The 20,494-nt window shown below is 38.4% G+C and overlaps 1 protein-coding gene across 6 annotated transcripts in view; it reads left to right on the forward strand.

The window, feature by feature from the left end:
- Positions 1–20,494, forward strand: part of FER (FER tyrosine kinase) — a 187,366-nt gene that overhangs the window by 75,403 nt on the left and 91,469 nt on the right. For 5 of the 6 annotated variants that reach the window (XM_068666029.1, XM_068666033.1, XM_068666032.1 and 2 more), the window contains 3 exons: positions 5,070–5,162; positions 14,728–14,931; positions 19,203–19,325. In XM_068666029.1, coding sequence (XP_068522130.1) covers positions 5,070–5,162; positions 14,728–14,931; positions 19,203–19,325 — 420 coding nt within the window. Of the gene's footprint in view, positions 1–5,069; positions 5,163–6,494; positions 6,715–14,727; positions 14,932–19,202; positions 19,326–20,494 lie in introns of those variants that run through there. The other variant, XM_068666035.1, reaches the window with a different exon arrangement.

Genomic DNA, 20,494 nt, shown 5'->3' on the forward strand with positions numbered 1-20,494 from the left:
TAGTAATGTCTTGCGTTATTTGCCAAAGAGGATGATGACAAGAAGTTCCATACTGCTTATATTCCATATAGTTCACCAGACTTGTATCATTCTAGGGTAAGTAGAAGGAGTTTCAATGTGTACCTGTCCGGTGAGTACAAGATTTATGACATGCTCCAAGTGACAGTCCCAAGTCTGGTAGTGACTTATACTGATTCATTCTGGAGGGTTATTAGAAATGTGGCTATTCCAAAAAGGGAGATGCATTTTTCATAATTCCTTTCGCGATATGCTCTTGGGGCACAGGTACATTTAAACACAGCCAAAGAAGTATGTTAAAAATGCTCTGTAATGACAGTATTTATTTTCATACTTACCTGACTTTTTCATGGTAAACTATAATTTATTCTGCAGTAATTCAGGCTTTGCATAAAATATTATGGCCCAGGGATTAGTTTTCTATTTAATGGAATTGGTCTGGTGCAAAAATAAAGGCAGTGACAAATCATGCTACCATTTTCCTATTATCTCAGAGAGTAATTCATTCAAGCTAAAATGAAACTGAATCAGTTAATACATTATATTAGCTGTACTGTGTATACTAGCAAGTGTATACTCCATATTGCTTTTTACAGCACTTCTGGTGCCAAATTCCTAATTTCTTCCCACTGTCCTTCTCATGTCTGTTTGTTAAATAGCAGTAATGTGTACTGTAACTGTATCTGAAGCATATGTGCCATCATGGTTGTTCCGGTTGGTTGGATGTCTGATGTTCATTGGAGTGCGTACTGTGTGGAAATAAAACGAACTTTTCTTTCTGGGGACACAGAGAGTCCCTGCTGTCTGTTGGCTTTCCTCAGAAATTTTAAATAACCTAATGTCCTGAAATAATCCTTTCATTTGCAAAATCCTTTACTAAATTCAGAGAGCCTTGGCCAAGAGATTCAAAATTATTGTGGATAACCAAGGGAAGATCAACTTTGGTGCGAGTTAACTTTTTGTTTGGAAAGCAGAGTTTAACACCCCGTCTCAACCAGTAAGGCAGTATACACTAAAAAAAAAAAAAAAGTTAAGGGGTTGGTTTGGCAGCACTGGTGAATATACTGTTCTCAGTGAAAACTGATTTCCTGCAAGATCTAATGGGTCCTTCTACACTGCTCTGCAGCTGGGCAATGACAGAGAGAGAGAGAGAGAGCTGTTGCTGTTCTACAGTTCTATTCAGGTTGCCTTAAAAATACTTAAAGGGATTAAATAAACTCGGTAGAGGATATAGTTGTGTTTGCCATGTGTTTGATAATGTGTGCTATGCTAACAAATTAAATCTTCATTCCTTTAAGATACAGAATAGTTTTAGTATTTCAGAGGGAATGTGCTATGGAAGTATTAAAAACTGTTTATAATACTGCAGTGTGAACAGAGGCAGATTTTATGCCTTCAATCTGTGTTTTTAGTGCTCATGCTGTTTGATGTGACTGTTATGCTCTATGTATCTTTTGGGTGATGCTTATCGAAGTCCTCTAGTGGGGCCCAGTCCATGAGTCATGGGTACTTCTAATCAGATAAAAAAAATAAATATTAAAAACCCTTTTTGGTAAGGAGAAAGTATTGAATATAGACCCTTATCTGTAGTTTGATGTCAATAGGTAAGGATGCTGTGTGTGTAAAACAGAATTAAAACTTAGGAGTTTGTTTAGGGGCAATGTAATGGAATTCATCCATATTTGGTAACTTACATTTTTCTGTCATCAGGAGTTAGAGAGATAATTACAATTCAATCTGATGGCTCACTTCTGAAGAGATGTGTGAAACGAGTTGATCGTTCCATACCTGGCAGGCATGCAAATAAAATTAGACCCAGTGTCCCCCTGTTGTTAATAAGATTTTTCTTTATGTAGCCAATTTAATTCCTGTATTTATACAGTTTGTATTAATTTATTTTATCCAGACCTGTATCCTGTAAACTAAATTGCACTTGGTAGTCATTGTCAAACATTTTTTTTATACAGACTTAACAGATTCTGTTGCTTATTCAGAACTCCTGGAATAAAATGAAACTGTGTTTATTACTTGAACAGATTTTCAGTCTCTTCAGTCAGGGGTGTATGTGCAAAACTTTGAACCCATCTTTCTTTGTAATATTACCAAACAGATGTAGTCTGTCCCCACTGTCAGTTTCTCATAGTTTAGTTAATGTATAGCTAATTAGAATGAGGCTGCTAATGTGCGGTCTCTGTGCTTAAAGTTTACTGAATTTGCGTATGTTCATTAAAGAATCTTGACTGTTTCTGAGGATGAAATTATAAGAAATAAACCTAATCTGTCAATGTAAAAATTCTTTTGAAAGATTCTGTGATATTTAGAGCTGATGATAAAACAGATGGAGAAATGTACAATGTTCAGAATAATCATGTTACTTTGGGGTATTTGCGTTGACTGAAACTGAATTGGAGATGGTTGCAGGCTGATTCAGTCTCCTAATTGTAGTGAGTAACTCTGTTCTAGCAGAATTCAAAGACAGTCGCTTGTAGACACTGGTGGCTGTACCTGTGGTTCGCATCACTGCCAGAAAACAAATGGATCCCATAACTTGCACTGAAATTAGTGTGCTAATCATAGAACCATAGGATGTCTTGGGTTCATTTGGACCTTGAAAATCGCCTAGTTTCAATCCCCCTGCCATAGGCAGGATGCCACCCACTCAATCAGGTTGCCCAGGACCTTGGCCAGCCTGGCCTTGAACACCTCCAGGGATGGGGCACCCACAGCTTCTCTGGGCAGTTTCAGTGCCTCACCACCCTCTGAAAAATTTCCTCCTAATCTCTAAACTGAATCTACCCTCTTTTAGTCTAAAGCCATTACCCCTTGTCCTGTCACTGTCTGTCTGAGCAAAAAGTCGCTATCGTTTTTATGTATTGAAAAGCTGTAATGAGTTTCCTCCTGAGCCTTCACTTCTCAGGCTGAACACCCCAGCTCTCTCAGCCTTTCTTCATAGGCAAGATGCTCCAGCACTCTGACCATCCTCATTGCCCTCCTCTGGACCTGCAGGTCCACAACCCTCTTGTGCTGGGACGCAGCACTCCAGGGGGGGCCTCACAAGGGCAGAGCCAAGGGGGACGGTCCCCTCCCTCCACCTGCTGCCCACCCCTCTGGTGATGAAGCCCAGGACACAGTTGGCCTGCTGGGCTGCAAGCACACACTGCTGGCTGACGCCGAGCTTTTCATCCATCAGAGCCCCAAGTCCTTCTCTGCAGGGCTGCTCTCAGCGAGTTCTTCTTTCAGTCTGTGCTCGTGTGTGAGGCTGTCCAGACCCAGCTGCAGCACCCTGCACTTTGACTTTTGAATCTCATTCAGTTCACATGTGCCAGCTTCTCCAGCCTGTCCAGGTCCCTCTGGATGGCATCCCTTCCTTCTGCTGTATCAACCTCACTGCTCAGCTTGGTGTCATCTGCAAACTTGCTGAGGGTGCACTTGATCCCACTGTCTGTGTCACTGATAAAGATACCAAACATCACTGGTCCCAAGACAGACCTCTGAGGGTCACCACTCATCACTGGCCTCCACCTGGATGCAGAGCCATTGACCGCTGTCCCTTGTTTCCAGCCTGCTGTACTACTTTCCCAGCAGACATTTGAAGTCCCCCATCAGGATGAGAACGTTTCAGCACGACGCTTCCTGTAGCTGAAGCAAGAAGGCCTCGTCCACAGGCTCCCCTTGATCAGGCAGCCTGTAGCAGACTCTAAGGTTTCCTTTATTGGTCTGGTCCTTAACTTTTATCCACAAGCTTTGAATCTGTCCGTGACTGTTTCTCAGAGGCATCTCTTTGCAATCAATCAATCTCCTGACACAGAGGGCAACACCCCTGACCCTCCTTCCAGGCCCATCTCTTCTGAATGTCTTGCAGTCCTCTATTCCAGTGTTCCAGCTGTGTGATCTGTCCCACCACGTTTCTGTGACAGCACTCAGGTCATAGTTTCCTAATTGCACTCCTCCTGCTTGTTTACCATGCTGCATGCATTGATGTACGGGCTCTTCAGCTAGGCTATCGGTCACATCACCTTTTCAGAGGAGTCCTTCCTAATCACTTTGGCACAGTTCACAAGTATTTTCCTGTTGTTTCCTAAAGTGACAGTGTCTCAGGTTCACTTCCATCAGTCCGAGGTACAACCCCTTCCCCCACTGCACCTAGTTTAGAGCCCTGTTAACAAACCCAGCCAGCTTGCTGCCCAGAACACTCTTGCCCACCTGGTCTGGTGCTCCCCATCTTGCCTCACCATGCTGGACTCTCAAAAGTGCATCTGAGGTCTCAGACCCCAACCCCCTGAGTGTGGCAGCCAGTTGTTGACTTTCTGTTCATCTCCTTTTTCTTGGGTCACGGTCATCAACTGGGAGGACAGACAAGAACCCTGCTTACCTTCCTGTTGCCAGGACTTCAGGCAGGCTATTTCTCAGTCCATGTCAGTGCCAATGATACCATTTATCAATCTCCCACTCAGATTCCTGGATGTTATGTTGCCTGGTGAGTTCCGCTTGTAACAGAGCCACCTGCTCAAAAAGTTCATCCAGCCAGGCACACTTGCACCCGTGGCACCCACCTCTGCCTTTGGGACCTATGTGTTAGAGAACAACACATTAATAAAATAAAAATCAAACAAACAAAAAAAACCACACATGCATTAAACAAGGGTAATACAAGTGTGTATTTTTTTATTTGTATTTTTTATTTTTTTTTTATGGTTTCAAACCAATGCTTTTTTGAGAAAACATTAATTTCAGAAGAACTGAGAATTACATCCTCTGTTTTAGAGTACAAAAGAATGTCAGTTCTCTTTATAGTTAAAAATAGTGATATTTAAAATAATTGCACAAAATACTTAAGGAATTTGTCTGCTCTTAAACTGGTATATTTTAGTTTAATGCAACTGATGCTGACACAATTTTGCTGGTTAGTATTAATAGAGGCTCAGCCACTCTCTTAAACAAAATCTGTAAGTCTGCATTCCATGTTCTCCAATAATTCAGGTATCAATGCTCAGAGGTAAACTGTTAGTGATTTTTGTGGTTTTCACCAGGGATACTGCTTTTTCTCCTAGGACAAGAAAGACAAAGTCTCAAGATTTGACACTATACGTCATTCCATAGCTGGAATTATAAGGTCTCCAAAATCCATGCTGGGCTCATCATCAGTAAGTAGCATCCATAGTTTAATGTTGTACTACATTCTCTTATTTTTACAACTTAAAAAAAAGTTTTTTGTGTTTTATTTTTTTTCATGAAACATCACACATTTCCGTCTACATAAACAAAAAGTAGATTAAAATAATGTTTTTAAAAACAGTCTTCAGATTGATCAGTGGACACAACAATATTAGAGTAATAATAGAATGTTAGAATAACTAATTTTTTGCAGCTCAGAAGAAAAACATCTTTTGCAGCGTCCAGACTGGTGCTGTAGTTTGAAGAGTTCTCTTTCCTGTGAGTCAGATTCACTAGAAATGCTGTGGAATATACCCTAACAATACTAATACTCTGTAGTAGATCAATTGGTAAGCATGTTTTAACCATTTTGGCAATAATTATATTCCCCAATGGATACATATTTATATATTTGCATATGTTATATATACATAAATACATATTTATATATTTACTTCTTCAATAGTTTTAGGTACTATTTATGTATTTAGGTATTATAAATCTTGCTTCAATCCCCACTAAAAATGGTCATTTAATATCTCTTATAATTGGCTTCTGTTCATGTACACCAATGGATGGAGAAATTTTCTGGTTGTCCAGGTATCAAAACAAAAAAAGGTACACAAAGCCAAGTGAGACAAAGAACAGCTGCTTTTGTATTCCTTCTGTTTTGTTTTGTGTTGTTTTTTTTTTCCCATGTACAAGCATGCAATAATACCTAAAATACGCAAGCTTGTATGACATACTGTTATGGATGGTATAACAGTACTGTTATGCATACCATGCATAACATATAACAGTATGACATACTGTTATGCAGCAATGCATAAGAAGTGGCCCTGCTGGCCACACTTCTTTGGATGCAGCCCAGGATATGGTTGGCTTTCTGCGCTGGAAGCACATGGCTCACATTGAGCTTCTCATCAGCCAACACCCCCTTCTCCTAAGGCCTGCTCTCAATCCACCCAGCCTGTGTCTGTGCTTGGGATTGCGCTGGCCCAGATGCAGGTCCTTGCACTGGGCCTTGTTGAACTTCATGAGGTTTGCACAGGCCCACCCTATAATAAATATGGTAATGAGATAAAATTAGGGCAGAAGCACTTTTCCTATGAAAAATGTGGAAGTTGCTTCAAATATTTGAAATTCTATAGGAAAACAGCTAAAATATCCCTGGAGAGAAACGCATCCCTGGAGGGAAATAAAATCTCAAATTATCATGGTTTTTGGTTTATCAAACTTCTAATTAATGTAGAAATGCAACATTCCTCCATAATAACATTATTTTAGAACGTATGTTGCTGTGACCTCTGTTCTTTGTGTAGGTGAGACAGCCTACAACTTTGTCTGTTTGGATGTGTTCAGAATCTTTTACATTTTGAAGCAAAACAAAACAGCAATTCACTGCTTCAGAGGAAAAAAAAAAGGAGAGAAAGTTTGAAGAGGATCATCAAGATAACATTTAAGATGAAATCAGGGAAAGTCAATGTCAAGTTTTCACTAGCTTATATTAAAATATTTTAAATAAAGTACATATATGCCTAATTCTTATTTTTATTCCAAATTAATATGATTTCCTTTGAAGTTGATGTAAACATGGTTATAATTATATCATAGCATCATAGAATAGCTTAGATTGGAAGGGACCTTAAAGATCATCTAGTTCCAACCCTGCTCCAATGGGCAGGGACACCTTCCACAGGACCAGTCTGTTCAAGGCCATCCAACCTGGCCTTGAACACCTTCAGGGATGGGGCATCCACAGCTTCTCTGGGCAACCTGTGGCAGGGCCTCACCACCCTTACACTGAAGACTCTGTTCCTAATGTTTCATCTAAATCTATCCACTTTTAGTTTAAGACCATTTCCCCTTGTACTATCATTATCTTCCCAAGTAAAGAGTCCTTTTCCATCCTTTTTATAAGACTTTCTGAAAGTTTTGAAAGGCTGCAATGAGGCCTCCCCAGAGCCTTCTCTTCTCCAGGCTGAACAACCACAGAGCTCTCGTCCTTTTTTCATAGAAGAGGTGCTCCAGCCCTTTGGTCAACTTCATAGCCCTCTTCTGGAGTCATTCTAACGGCCTCACATCCTTCTTGTGCTGGGGGCCCCAGACCTGGATGGGGCCAGGTGAGGCCTCCCACTGCCCACTCTGCAGAGCAGAGGGGGACAATCACCTCCCTCCACCTGCTGGCCACCCCTCTTGTTGATAAAGCCTACGATGCAGTTGGCCTTCTGAGCTGCAAGTGTGTATAACTGTCTCATGCAGAGCTTTTCATCCACCAGATCCCCCAAGTCCTCCTCTGCAGGGCTGCTCTCAGTGAGTTCTTCTCCCAGTCTGTTCTGATATCTGGGATTGCCCTGACTCAGGTGCAGCACCTTGCACTTGGACTTGTTGAACCTTGTTGGCCCACTTCTCCAGCCTGTCCAGGTCCCTTCAGATGACATCCCTTTCTTCTGCTGTATCTACCACACCATTCAGCTAGGTGTCATCTGCACACACGCTGAAGGTGCATCTGGTTCCACTGTCTTGTCATTGATGAAGATACTAAACATCGCTGGTCCCAGGACAGACCCCGGAGGGACACCACTCATCACTGGCCTCCACCTGGAGGTAGAGCCATTGACCACTGCCCTCTGGGTGTGACCTTCAAGCCATTTCATTACCCACTGGATGGTCTACCCTTCAATCCAAAACCTTCCAATTTAGAAATTAGGATGTCATGTGGGACCATGTCAAATCACAGAATCACAGATGAGCATTGCTCCCAACTTCTTGCTGCTAAATGGCTCAAACAGTAACATGCTGATGGAGAGGAAATCAGAGTGGCACACCGCTTCTTCAGGAAGGCACCAACTAGGATGATAAGGGCTGTGGGAGGAGGGAAGCCTGACCACCAGTGAAGACTGAGGCAAAGAAGTTATTAAGTACCTCAGCCTTCTCCAAGTCTGTTGTTACCAGTTCTCCATCTTCATTTGTCAGAGGCCATATGCTCTCTTTGGCCCATCTTTTCTGAGTAATGTGTCTATGGAATCTCATAGGGGAGAGATTTATTACATGGGGGAGCAGAGAACTCTTACACTCTAAGAAACATACTCGTAAAGAGTTTCCAGCTCTGTTCAGATCTGTCCCTAAGGACAATGTCCCATCAGATCTCATCCACTAGGTCTTTGAACAGCTGGAATTTCACTCTTCTGAAGTTCAGGGTCCTGGCTTTGCTCTTTTCCAGGCCCATATCCCTCGATGACAGACGTGGTCACTGCAACCCTGGCTTCCTCCAGTCTTAACCTCTTCAGTGATCTCTTCCCCATTGGTGAGCACCAGGCCCAGTAACGCTTCTCCACTGGTTAGTTTGTCCACTGCCTGGACAAGGAAGTTGTCCTCATGGGTTCCAGGAGTCTCCTGGATTGCTTACTGCCTGCTGTGTTGCTGTGTGGCTTTGCCAGCAGACATCCAGGTGGTTGAAATCCCCCAGGAGGATGAGAGACTGTGAGCACGACGCTTCCTGTAGTTGGAGCAAGAAGGCCTCATCCACAGGCTCCCCTTGATCCCCTTGGCCTCTAGTAGACCCCAACCACAAGATGTGCTTTGTTGGTCTGGTCCTTTATTTGTATCTTCAGGCTCTCAAACTGCTCTTGACTGTTTCTTAGAGGCAACTCTTCATAATCTGTCCATTTCTTAACATAGAGGGCAACACCCCCACCCCTCCTTCCCTGCCTGTCTCCTGTAAAGCTTGTCGTCCATTCCAGTGTTCCAGCTGTGTTATTTGTCCCACCATGTTTCTGTAGTAGGAATTAGATCACAGTTTTCTAACTGCTCTGTGGCTTCCAACTCCTCCTGTCTGTTTCCCATGCTGCGAGCGTTGGTGCAGAGGCACTTCAGCTGGGCTATGGGTCACATTGCCTTTTTAGAGGAGTCCTTCCAAATTTCCATGGGAAGAATCACAGGTGTTTCCCCTCTGTTTTCCAAAGTACTGGCAGTCAGTGTTTTTTTTTTGTGTCACTTACAGATACATCTGCTTCCCCCTCTGAATCTATTTAAAGCCCTGGTAATGAGTCTGGCCAGCTTGCTGCCCACAACACTCTTGCCCCACTTGGTCAGGTGCGCCCCATCCCCTGTCAGCATGCAGGGTCTCTTGGAAGCACTCCTGAGAGCTGAGAACCTGAAACCCTGAGCGTGGCACCAGCCACACAGCCAGTCACTCACCTGATCCATACACCACCTCCTCCTTGTCTCCAGTCTCCAACTGGGAGCACTGAGTAGAGCACTTCTTGTGCTCCTCATCCCATCAGCATCTTCCCAGGGGACATAAAGTCCCATTTGACATTTGAGTCTCCTTGTTGTGGCCTCAGTTTCCCTATGTGAAAGCGTGGGTATGGGTGGTATATGGTAGGTAGAAGATTACTAAAGCTTTGGAGTATATTTTGGAGAAATAAGATCAGAATTGATCTTATTTCAGATCTATTCTGAATAAGAATTCAGAATTCTTATTTCAGAATCAAAATATATTCAGAATTCAGAATTCTTATTCAGAATATTATTCTTATTCAGAATATTCTATTCTGAATAAGAATTCTATTAATAGAATATTCTGAATAAGAATAATATTCTGAATAAGAATAGATCTGAAATAAGATCAATTCTGATCTTATTTCTCCAAAATGTACTCCAAGTATATTTTATTTTATATATACTTATTCAGAATAGACCTGAAGCAGATAGTCAAATCTGAGTAACAAGTAGTCTTGAATATCTATTACTTAAATGATTTCAAAATCAGGCTATGTACAAACCAATCTGTTTTCAGCTTTTTGTGTTTTTAGCAATTCGTTGTGTGTTAGGAAAAGCTAACCCTAGACATACAGACAAAACTGATGTCACAAATTAATTTTTATCACTTAATGTGTTTAGCTATTCTCCTTTTTCACACTGAAAATTATGTAACATTACTGGTTGTTAAATGTATATGCTAGTATATACAACCTAGTATCTATCATCAAAGTGTACGAACTATTTATTGAAAATGTGTATTATAAAATTAATAATATGTATAAAAAAATATGTTTTTAAAATAGAAAAAGGCATGTTAACTCTGTGTTCATAGTGTGTATTTTAAGTGCATTGAAACTTTAGAATTGAAATCATATTTTGTTTTAAATGTGGTGGTATTCTAAAAACCCATAGTTGGTTATGAGAAGTTAATGTTGTGTGTAATTAAAGAGAACTAAGGTGGTTTTTTTTCGTATCTTCTGAAGTTAGTTGTAGAGAAACCCAGTACTTCCTCAAGCAGCCAGAAGTTTAACTGTTATTTATGTGTTGGCACTTAAATTATTTACAGGCTCCGCGAATGAGAAAGTTCTGAGAATAATACAGTAAAAAATATGGTTTTGAAGAGAATACAGCAAGGTTAGGAATTCAGGTGGCTTCTGTTGAACAAAATGTAAGCCACTTCTCTCTAACAGCAAGAGACATAAGTTTAATCTGATGAGGAGAGAAAACACAAGAAGAAGGTCAACTGTTTTCTGTACCACTAATGCTGTGTTATGTATGAACAGAATAAAGAACATGAATGAATAGTATCATAGCTTCTACCCTTCAGATAAAATGGGTAGGGTTGTTTTGTTTTGTTTTACCACTTAGGTAACTGCACATGTTGTTTGCCTTACTGAAAATATTTTTTATTTTTTCATATCTAATAATGATGATCCTAGAAAAAACATCACTCAGTACAAAATGAGAGTTGTGTTTTTTCTTTTTTTTTTTGTATAATTAATTTTACCTTATAATTTTCAGGTGTGTGCATTTTTTTTACTGTTGTAGGATTGTTTTAGGATGAAATACTTGAAAATTTTCATTTCCTTGATGGAGTAAGTGCTGGTTTTGTGTGATATATTAGCACATGCAAATGAGCTAGATTCAGTATTGGCAGAATATTCTACAGGGAAATGTCTCAAACTATCATGCTAAATGTATTGCTTTACTTTCTGTTCTCTCCATGCCTCTTTTAAAACTGGAGAGAAAAAAATCTTTTGGGAAAATGTTTTTCTTGTATAAAGATGGAAAATAAGCAAGTACACAAAGGCTAAGCTTAGAATATATGTGAAAGTACAATTTTAAGTAAGCTACTATTTTAATAAAATATTAATCCCATTATTGATTTATTTTCATTGATAGAGTAAGTACAGGAATAGTCTCCCTTTTTCTGAAGTTAGAAATAATACAGCAGTCTTTGCTCCATTTTTCTTTTGAATAAGGACAACAGCTAGGGACCGCTTGATTTTTCCTCCAGGAGAAAAACTGCTGTTTCAATGGATTGTTAATTAGTGGGAGAGAAGGAGGTTCAGAATAAGAAAGGAGGACAGTAATAGAACGAGCATGATTGATATGAGAGTATTTCCCTCCTCTTGGAAAGAAAAGTATGATGGAATATATGAGGCCATCCCTTTGCCAAAGTAACCAATGAGCAAACTATGGAAATAAATTAAAATGTTGAAGGAAAAAGAAAACAAGAAAAACAGGAGGCTGGGAGGGAAAGTAAAAATGTTTCAGTGTGGTTTCCTTTCCTTCCGTGTGATTTTGTTAATTGCTTATTGTTAACTTCTATTGAAGCTAACGAAACAAACAACAAACAATCAAACAACAACAAAAAACATTCAATTTATGCCACTGAAACACTCCTTTGACAGTGCTTCTGTGTATAAATAAATGTGCAAAACATCTCGTCCCCAAAGTGAAATTGTAAAACACTGGGGCTTAGAGTTCGTATTTATTCTCAGCAAGATACTATGTATCTGGTTAATCAAATTCAGTAGCTTCCTGATCTTTAAACTTACTAAGAAAAGAGATGGGAATCGTAAACTATTTTTGAGAAGGTAGCTTTTTTTCCCACTATATCATTTTTAAAGACTAACCTTTCTTATGTTTAAACCATTTAATTCTAACTACAAAGTGCAGTATAAACATTAGAGCTAAGTGGTAAATTGAGCTGAAATCAATATTAAAATGATTAGATATCTTACACTTGTTCTGTTCTTTCCGGGCTTTCAGCCATGTTTTCTTTCAAAGCCAGTCAAAGTGAATATGGAATCATACAGAAAGTATGTTGGAACAGGGAGACTTGTTCATAAAAATAAAAGAATTTCAATAACATTCAAAACATTAATAATTACCAGTTGTTTCATTAGAGAAAATACGTTTTTTTTTAGCTTGGTTATGATTGACCCTTGGCATAAGATAAAAAATAAAGACAAGGGAAGGTAGGAGACAATCAGCACAGGCTACATTTTGGGATTTTCATTGTTTCCTTCTAAAGAAAGAAATATTAGTTCAAACAAATTTTAAAAAGGGGAAGGTTGATCCTAGTGTCATAAACAGCACTGTAGTTAGCAATGTCTAAAATGCTTCCTTGTTTTTCCATAAGCTTTTTCTGTTTTTTATTCTGAAGTATAATCATACTTGTCTGAACAGTGACTCACTTGACCCAGTTTGAACATAAGCAGGTGTTATTATCTGGTGTCTGCCTCTTCTGTAAACTATGAAATGAATTACGTCTTTTTTTTAACCTTCCTTTGTGAGGACTACAAACTATTTTATTGACCCTGAACTGTCCTTTTATCCTTAGAAACATTTCCTTTGAGGTAGAAATGTGTTTATGTGGCAAAGGCTTTGCTACCTTGAGCCCCCTAAAATTTCTTGATAGTTTAGCAAAGGTTAGAATTTTTTTTTCCTGTTGAGTCAAACTCAGCATCTTAAAAAAAAAAAAAAAAAGTTCAAGTAAATAACCTTTTATAATACTCTGAAAACTTACTTTTGTGTTAGGAATTTGTGAAAGAGAATAGCTTAGTGTTATTTAACAGTGGGATACGGCTCTAATCTAAGAAGTATTTAACTGTTGATGGAATTGAAATGACTGCTTTCTTGGCCAAACAATATTCTGGGATTTTAGTAGTTCATTATGCAAATAAATACAGTACCTTGGAGTACACCTTTTGATCTTACAAACTGTTATCTTTCTGTTCAAGCTGTTATTTTTTTCTTACATGGTCCTTCTTAGCTGTGAATTTGTAATCAATCTTGCTCACTCTTTCTAGTGATGGGTTTGCTGGTAACTGTTTTAGCCTCAAAACTCATGTCTGAAACAATCCCTGATACAAGAGGTACCCCAGGGTTTTGGATAACCAGTTTTGAAGTCTGAGAATAATGAGGCCCAGTCAGACTCTTAAATACGCTCTCCTGTATTCTATGAGGTTTCTGGACTAGATAAACTATATCTCTCGAGATATGGCTTGGAAAGATAGCCATAAACCTAGAGACAAAGGCATGTTTTATACCAGGGACTCATTAAATGCTCAAAAATTGGGCTTGGCTCAATGCTCATAAATTTGGAAATGCTCACAAATGCTCACATATTTGGATATGCTGATATATTTGGAAACAAGTTCTCAGTAGACTCCATTTTTAGGTCTATTTATTTCCTCTCTGAGGACTCGTAGTGTTTTTGTCTTTGATTAGCTGGGTCATCTTGACCTGAGTATCTCTTCAAGAAGACAATAAATTTGCAGATGCCCTCTACCATGCCCAGATTTATAATGTCATTTTTTTCTTTCATGTACTAGCGAAGTGTTTCTGTTCTCTTTCCCCAAGAAGGAAATATCATATCATCCTTGCTTAGAGTAGAAAAAGAAACCAACCTGATTCATCAGGGTAGAGCAATAGCAGAGTATCAGTCAAAATAATTTGTTTGTATCTGCTACCTGGGCCTTATCTGAGGTGTGCATCTCCTTTCTGTTACCTAAAATGTGTTTCAGCAGGTTTGCATGGAACACACTCATATATAATTCAACTCCTGATGCAATATGTAGTGTATTATTTTATTCAGATTTTACTGATTTTTTTCAGATTTTTATGGGAAACAGCAAATTAAAACTCATTACCTTCTGCTTACAGCGGGTGAAAGCAGTATCTTATGATCATTATACTTGCAGAAACTCAGTGCAACTTCGTAAGCACAGTATGCCCAGGTGTCTATCCCCTGCTGTCATGTAAATGCTGGGAAATATGTTTCTTAGAATTATTGATTGATTTAGTGTGAGGTTTTTAAACTGTATGAAAACAAGTTATCCAATTCAAATGCTTTTTTAAAATTCAGTTTCTTATGGTTTTGTCTCAGAAGTTTCTATATAAAGAAATGCTTAATTTTGAATTATTGTTTATAGTATTTCAGAACATTTAAGAAAGAGTGAGGAAGAGTCACTGCTCATTGTTGGACAGTATGGATTAGGAAAAACAGCAGGGCCAAGTGAAAATTAATATATGTTTTAATGGATATTTCCATTAAGTTGTGCTTTTTGTATATGCAGATTTATTTTTTTAGGTAACAGAAAAAAATGTGATTAGTATCCCTTTTGTGTAAATGTAAGAGCCTTGATTTTGTTTGTGAATAGAAATACATAATTTAGATATAGAAATAGAGATTAATGTTGTCTGTCATGCTTTTCACATAAAAGTAAACTCTAAAAATGTACTGTTATAGTAACGTTTTTCTTCAATATTTTTCCCAAGTTCTTTGATGTAATATCAACCACTGAGAAACCATTGGCAGAGCAAGACTGGTATCATGGTGCAATTCCAAGAATAGAAGCCCAGGAGCTGTTAAAGCAGCAAGGAGACTTCTTGGTGCGAGAGAGCAACGGGAAACCTGGTGAATATGTCCTTTCTGTGTTTTCAGATGGACAACGGAGACACTTTATCATACAATATGCTGATGTACGTCTCTGCTATAGTACTAAATATTCAACTTTAGGAAGTTTATTATTCCAGCTAAATGATTTAGAATCTACATAATTTATTATGTCATGTGGTTTTAGCCTTTATATGAAAATATGAAAGCTGTTGGTAATATTGCCATCAGTGCTCGAATCAGGGGGAAAAGGTTATTTTAGGAAATAAAAGAAAAATATGAAGTATGAGGTTATTCTACCTCTTTAATCCTATAATGAGAAGACAAATTTCTATAAATGTTATGAAATCCAGAGCTTGTTATTACTAATTTATGCGTGTACATTTATTTATTTTTAAACCCATTTTCATACTTGGTACTAATTAGGCTACTTTTAATACCTCTAATTGAATCTTACTGAAAAAAAATGAAAATGTTCATTGAGGAAAAAATTATTTGCTAGTTTCTATACAGTTAACAGTTGAAGCCCCTGCTGCTCTGGAGATGCTTGAGTTTCTTTTTAGCCCTGTGGGTGTTGTTCTGTTCATAAAAGTGAACCTTGACACAAAGTCAGTGTTTATTTTGATTTTTATAGCCCTGAAGTATTTTGGTGTATCAGTGTGCTAGACAGAAAAATAAGAGCAATAAAACTACATATACCTAGACACACAGTATCTTAAAAGATGCTTGGAGCTCTCCTATTCTTAGCCGAATTATAATGCACATTATATACTTGATGTGGCTGAAATCATTTTGTGTATATTGTGGTATGTGGCAAGTGGACCTGTGAAAAAAAATTGTCCTTTGAAGTCAATTAGATGGGCTATTTTAATGACTGTTAATTTGAGGCCACCCTTATCTGGAAGATGAATTTTTTGTATCCATTTTTCCATAAAAAAAATAACAAAGCTACCTTTATTCTCATAATTTCATTAATTTCTCTTAGGAATTATATTTGAAATGTCATTGTTTGGTGTTGCATACCTCATGATGGAACAGTCCAAACATCCTGATGTCATTAGCTCTGCCTGCTTGTACATTTAGTAATAGGGTAATAAAAGTATTAAATTAGTAATAAAAGTATTAATCTGCTTTTGGGATGTATTTGGGGATGATTTTGTTGACAATCATGAAAACTAAAACTTATATTAAAGAAATGTAGAACTCTTTATGCACTCCTGTGGGATGAATTTTCTGCATTTATTGAAAAAAAAAAAAAAGGCTTATGTTTTAAAAAGAGAAAAGGCCTTTTAGCATGAAAAAGGAGGTAAATAGTGGGGCTGTTACGGTCATATGACAAGAGGGAATTAATTCATTAACATTTGGTGAGTTTGATGAGAGTTTAGTCCACGTTTTTGAAATTTATTTTATTTACATTGGTATTAACAGTGTGAAATCAGGTTTCTGACTGGTCAGATCTCACTGTTGGATCACTGTCAGCTTTGGTGTCCGTTGACAATTTTTCTTCTGAATCAGAGACTGCAGGGTGGAGCAGGATATATACTTGTTTATCAGTTTCCTTTAACTGCATAAGTGTTGTTTCTGATTTTATCAATATTTTAAATACAAATCCTAATAAAAGTATGTATGAGATAAATGAGCTCACTGTTCAGCTTTAAGCATCAAAAATCATTACCAAAATCCATTAGGCATTCAAGGCTGCTGTTGTTTTTCACTGTTTTTATTGGAGGCTATGCTATTTTTACATTGCTGTTTGTTGATGATCTTAATAATGGTCATAATCGTGTGTAAGTGCACTGAATAAAGGAATGCTCTTCACCCTGAAGATCTTAGATCAGTGGCAGCAGTTGGGTGCACAGCTGGGTATGAGATGAGTGCTGGTTAATTTGCTAGGCCCTAGTCTTAGGACGTAGGGTTTTTTGAATCATCAGAACAAAACTGTAAGAGAGGTTATTTGAAAGGAATGGAAACTAAAGTTACTGGTCAATAAAAGCTGAGCCAGTATCTAGTAACTGAATGAAGTTTAAGGCATAAACAACAGAAAGTGTTCAAACCATGAAAGCAGTTTTATGATAGAGAACCAGGAATTTTGAAAATAGGTGACATGACCAAGCTGTCTTTACTAGAAGTAATAACACATTTCAGAAAGTTGAATTTTAACCTGAAGAAAGAGGACCTTACAATGCGCTTTGTAAAGAAGTTAACCCTGTAGCTAGAAAGAAAAAAACTGTGTGTCAGTGGTACAGGTTTCATTGCCCAGTTGTGTAAATGAACTTGAATCACTGCCTGTGCTTTAGGGTTGTGTTGCTGTTGTTTTTGAATTATGCAGTATTTGTTTGCTCTTGCCAGTCTTCAGAATGGCTTCTGGCAGTTCCTGTCTTCTGCGAAGAGTTCTCTAACTCTCGATAATGAGGCACAGGTTTTAACCCTGTATCCCAGTCACCTAGCTGCAATGTGCATTTTAAAACATGGAGGAGGATAAAATAATCATAGAGTCACAGAATAGCTTGGGCTGGAAGGGACTCTAAAATCACCCAGCTCCAACCCCCCTGCCATGGGCAGGGACACCTCCCACCAGCCCAGGCTGCCCAAAGCCCCATCCAGCCTGGCCTTGAGCACCTCCAGGGATGGGGCATCCACAGCTTCTCTGGGCAGCCTGTGCCAGTGCCTCACCACCCTCTGAGTGAACCTAAATCTCCCCTCTTTTAGTTTAAAACCACTCCCCCTTATCCTGTCATTATCTGCTTGAGCAAAAGTCACTCTCCATCTCCTTTATAAGCACTCCTTAATGACTGAAAGTCTGCAATGTGGTCTCCCCAGAGCGTCCTCTTACCCAGGCTGAACATCCCCAGCTCTCTCAGCCCATCTTCATAGGAGAGGTGCTCCAGCCCTCTTATTACCTTGATGGCCCTTCTCTGGACCTTCTCTAACAGCCCCACATCCTCCTTGTGCTGGGGGCTCCAGCCCTGGACGCAGCACTCCAGGGTCCTCACAAGAGCAGAGCTGAGGAGGACGGTAACTACCCTGGACCTGCTGGCCACTCCTCTGTTGATGTAGTCCAAATGCAGTTGGCCTTCTGAGCTGCAAGTCTGTACAATTGGCTCATGCCGACCTTTTCATCCACCAGAACCCCCAAGTCCTTCTCTGCAGGGCTGCTCTCAGTGAGCTCTTCTCCCAGTTTGTTCTCATGTCTGAGATTGCCCTGACCCGGGTGCAGCACCTTGCACTTGGACGTGTTGAACCTTGTTGGCCCAATTCTCCAGCCTGTCCAGGTCCCTCTGGATGACATCCCTTCCTTCTGCTGTATCAACTGCACCACTCAGCTTGGTGTCATCTGCAAACTTGCTGGGGGTGTACTCGATCCCACTGTCTGTGTCAGTGATAAAGTTAAAAAATAGCACCAGTCCCAAGACAGACCCCCGAAGGACACCACTTGTTACAGCGTGGACATAGCACCATTCCTCCATCTGGAAATAAGCACTTACTGTTTCTTCCCGTCAAGAATCAGGGCAAGGATAAGCAATGAATATACTTTGTTTTTTCCCCGCCCTCCTGATAGCTGAAGAATGCTATGTCATAGTATTCTTTCCTAAGATCATCTTTCATTCTTCTAGTAAAATATTAAGATATTTAATTATTTTAATTGTGTTGAATTATGTAGCTAAAATGAAATCAATTGACAAGGATGGAGGGCTGGGGAGGAGGGGGTGGAATTTTGTCTTGGTAGAATTTTCTCTGTGGATTATATGCGTAACCTGCCTCTGTTTTTAGCACCAGTACAGCTCTAGTCTCCTCTAGCACACGCTTCTTAGTAAATGATAATGCTGGTCATGCACTGTGCTAGGATTTATTAGTTTTACACAACGTTGTAAGTGCAGTAAGATCTGAGTAAAACAGTATTTCTTATCCCCTGTTTAGTTTATTGTCTGATGCTTGTTTTATTTTTTTTCCTGTAATTTTAGAGCTTTAGGGCTTTAGAAATTTAATTATATTTTTTGAAGTTTATATTATTTTTATGTTACTGTCACAGTTTGAGTATCCCAAACAGTCCCATCTTTTGAAGTGCAAAAGCTTCTTTTTTCCTTCAAATTAAGATTTTAAACAAGTAATTCTTTTATTATGTTGCTGTAAGTGCGTGATACACTAATTTTGCATTTATTAATTTATGTTTCTTACTGTCATTCCATTTAATTTGGTAGAAATACTGTTGAAATAGATTAGGACAGAAATCTTATTTTGTAAAATGAAACACTTTTGCTCTGTTACTAATGAAGGAAGCTTTATAATGCTCTTTTGCAGTTTGTTGTTTGAAATTTTGCTTGTAGAGAAACAATTATTTCCTTTTACCTCCATACAGAATCAATATCGTTTTGAAGGAACTGGGTTTCCAACTATTCCTCAACTCATAGAACATCATTATACAACAAAGCAAGTTATTACAAAGAAATCAGGTGTTGTTCTGCTGAATCCTGTTGTTAAGGTAAATGCATACATTCCAAGAACTCTATGTAACTGAAAGTACTTGAGGAGGTTGTACTATTATATAAAACATATTCCTATGCAACTTGAAAGATTTTTCATTCTTCATCATTGTTCTTTTCTTTTGCGCTTTTTCATCCTCTGCTCTGCATAACACGTTCCTTAAAAGTAACACTTTGTCCTGATTCTTAAAATAAATCTTTACTGTCCTGAGTAATGGCATTCAGTCTCACAAAACATCCTTGCAGTTTTCCTTTCTCTGCTTTTGGTTTTCCATTTGGATTTTACTACCGAACAAGTAACTGAGACAAGTATTTCATTGCCCATGAAGTTGTAATGAAGATTTTTTCTTGAATCAAATGTTGTTCTTTAAGTGGTAAAATTCTCGCAGAATTTGGAAGAGTTATGGTAACTCAGACTTTTGCCACTATTTTATATCTCAGATACAAGGTATTGATACAGACACGGAAACAGTGTCTGTATCTGCCAGAGTTATTTCAAACTTGAAATAAAATTGCACTTTTTCATCAGTAAGCCATAGTAGAATGGCTATCAGGAGAGGAATGAAAAAGGATGGAAATATTAAAACATACAACTGTTTAGAAAGCTTTTAAAGAGTCCTTGCCTTCTTCCAACAGTTTTGCAGTTGGTACTTCATTCATAAGTCAACTCCTTTCAACTAAGTCTTTCTATTTCAACTAAGAGTAAGACATCTGTTCTTGAAAAACATAAATAAATAAATAACCATACCAGTTTCAAGCATATGTAAAGCACATTCTTTGTTCTACAAAATTTTCAAAAGCATAGCAAAAAATACAGTTAGTTTCCTAATCCAAGCTCCTCGTTCTTTACCAGTAATAATGCTAAGAAACTAAAGCATAATCCCTTTCGCAAAATTAATGCTTTTTATACTTATCCGTGCTTACCTATTACATATACTTTCAAAATTTAAAGAATGACTTTTTAAATACACATTTTTGGTTAATGTCATTGTAATTACAGAGTTGAGACTTTATTCAATATAAAATATTGCTTAAATTCTTTGAATATATAAGAAAGCTTATGACTATTTTTGATGTGCATATAGTTTTATTTTGATATAAATTGTTTAAGCTAAAAGTAAATGGTTGTCAACCCTGCATTGAAATCTTTCTATGGTTATTTGTAAAA

This window comes from Anas acuta, chromosome Z, assembly GCF_963932015.1.
Source record: "Anas acuta chromosome Z, bAnaAcu1.1, whole genome shotgun sequence".
NCBI lineage: Eukaryota > Metazoa > Chordata > Aves > Anseriformes > Anatidae > Anas > Anas acuta.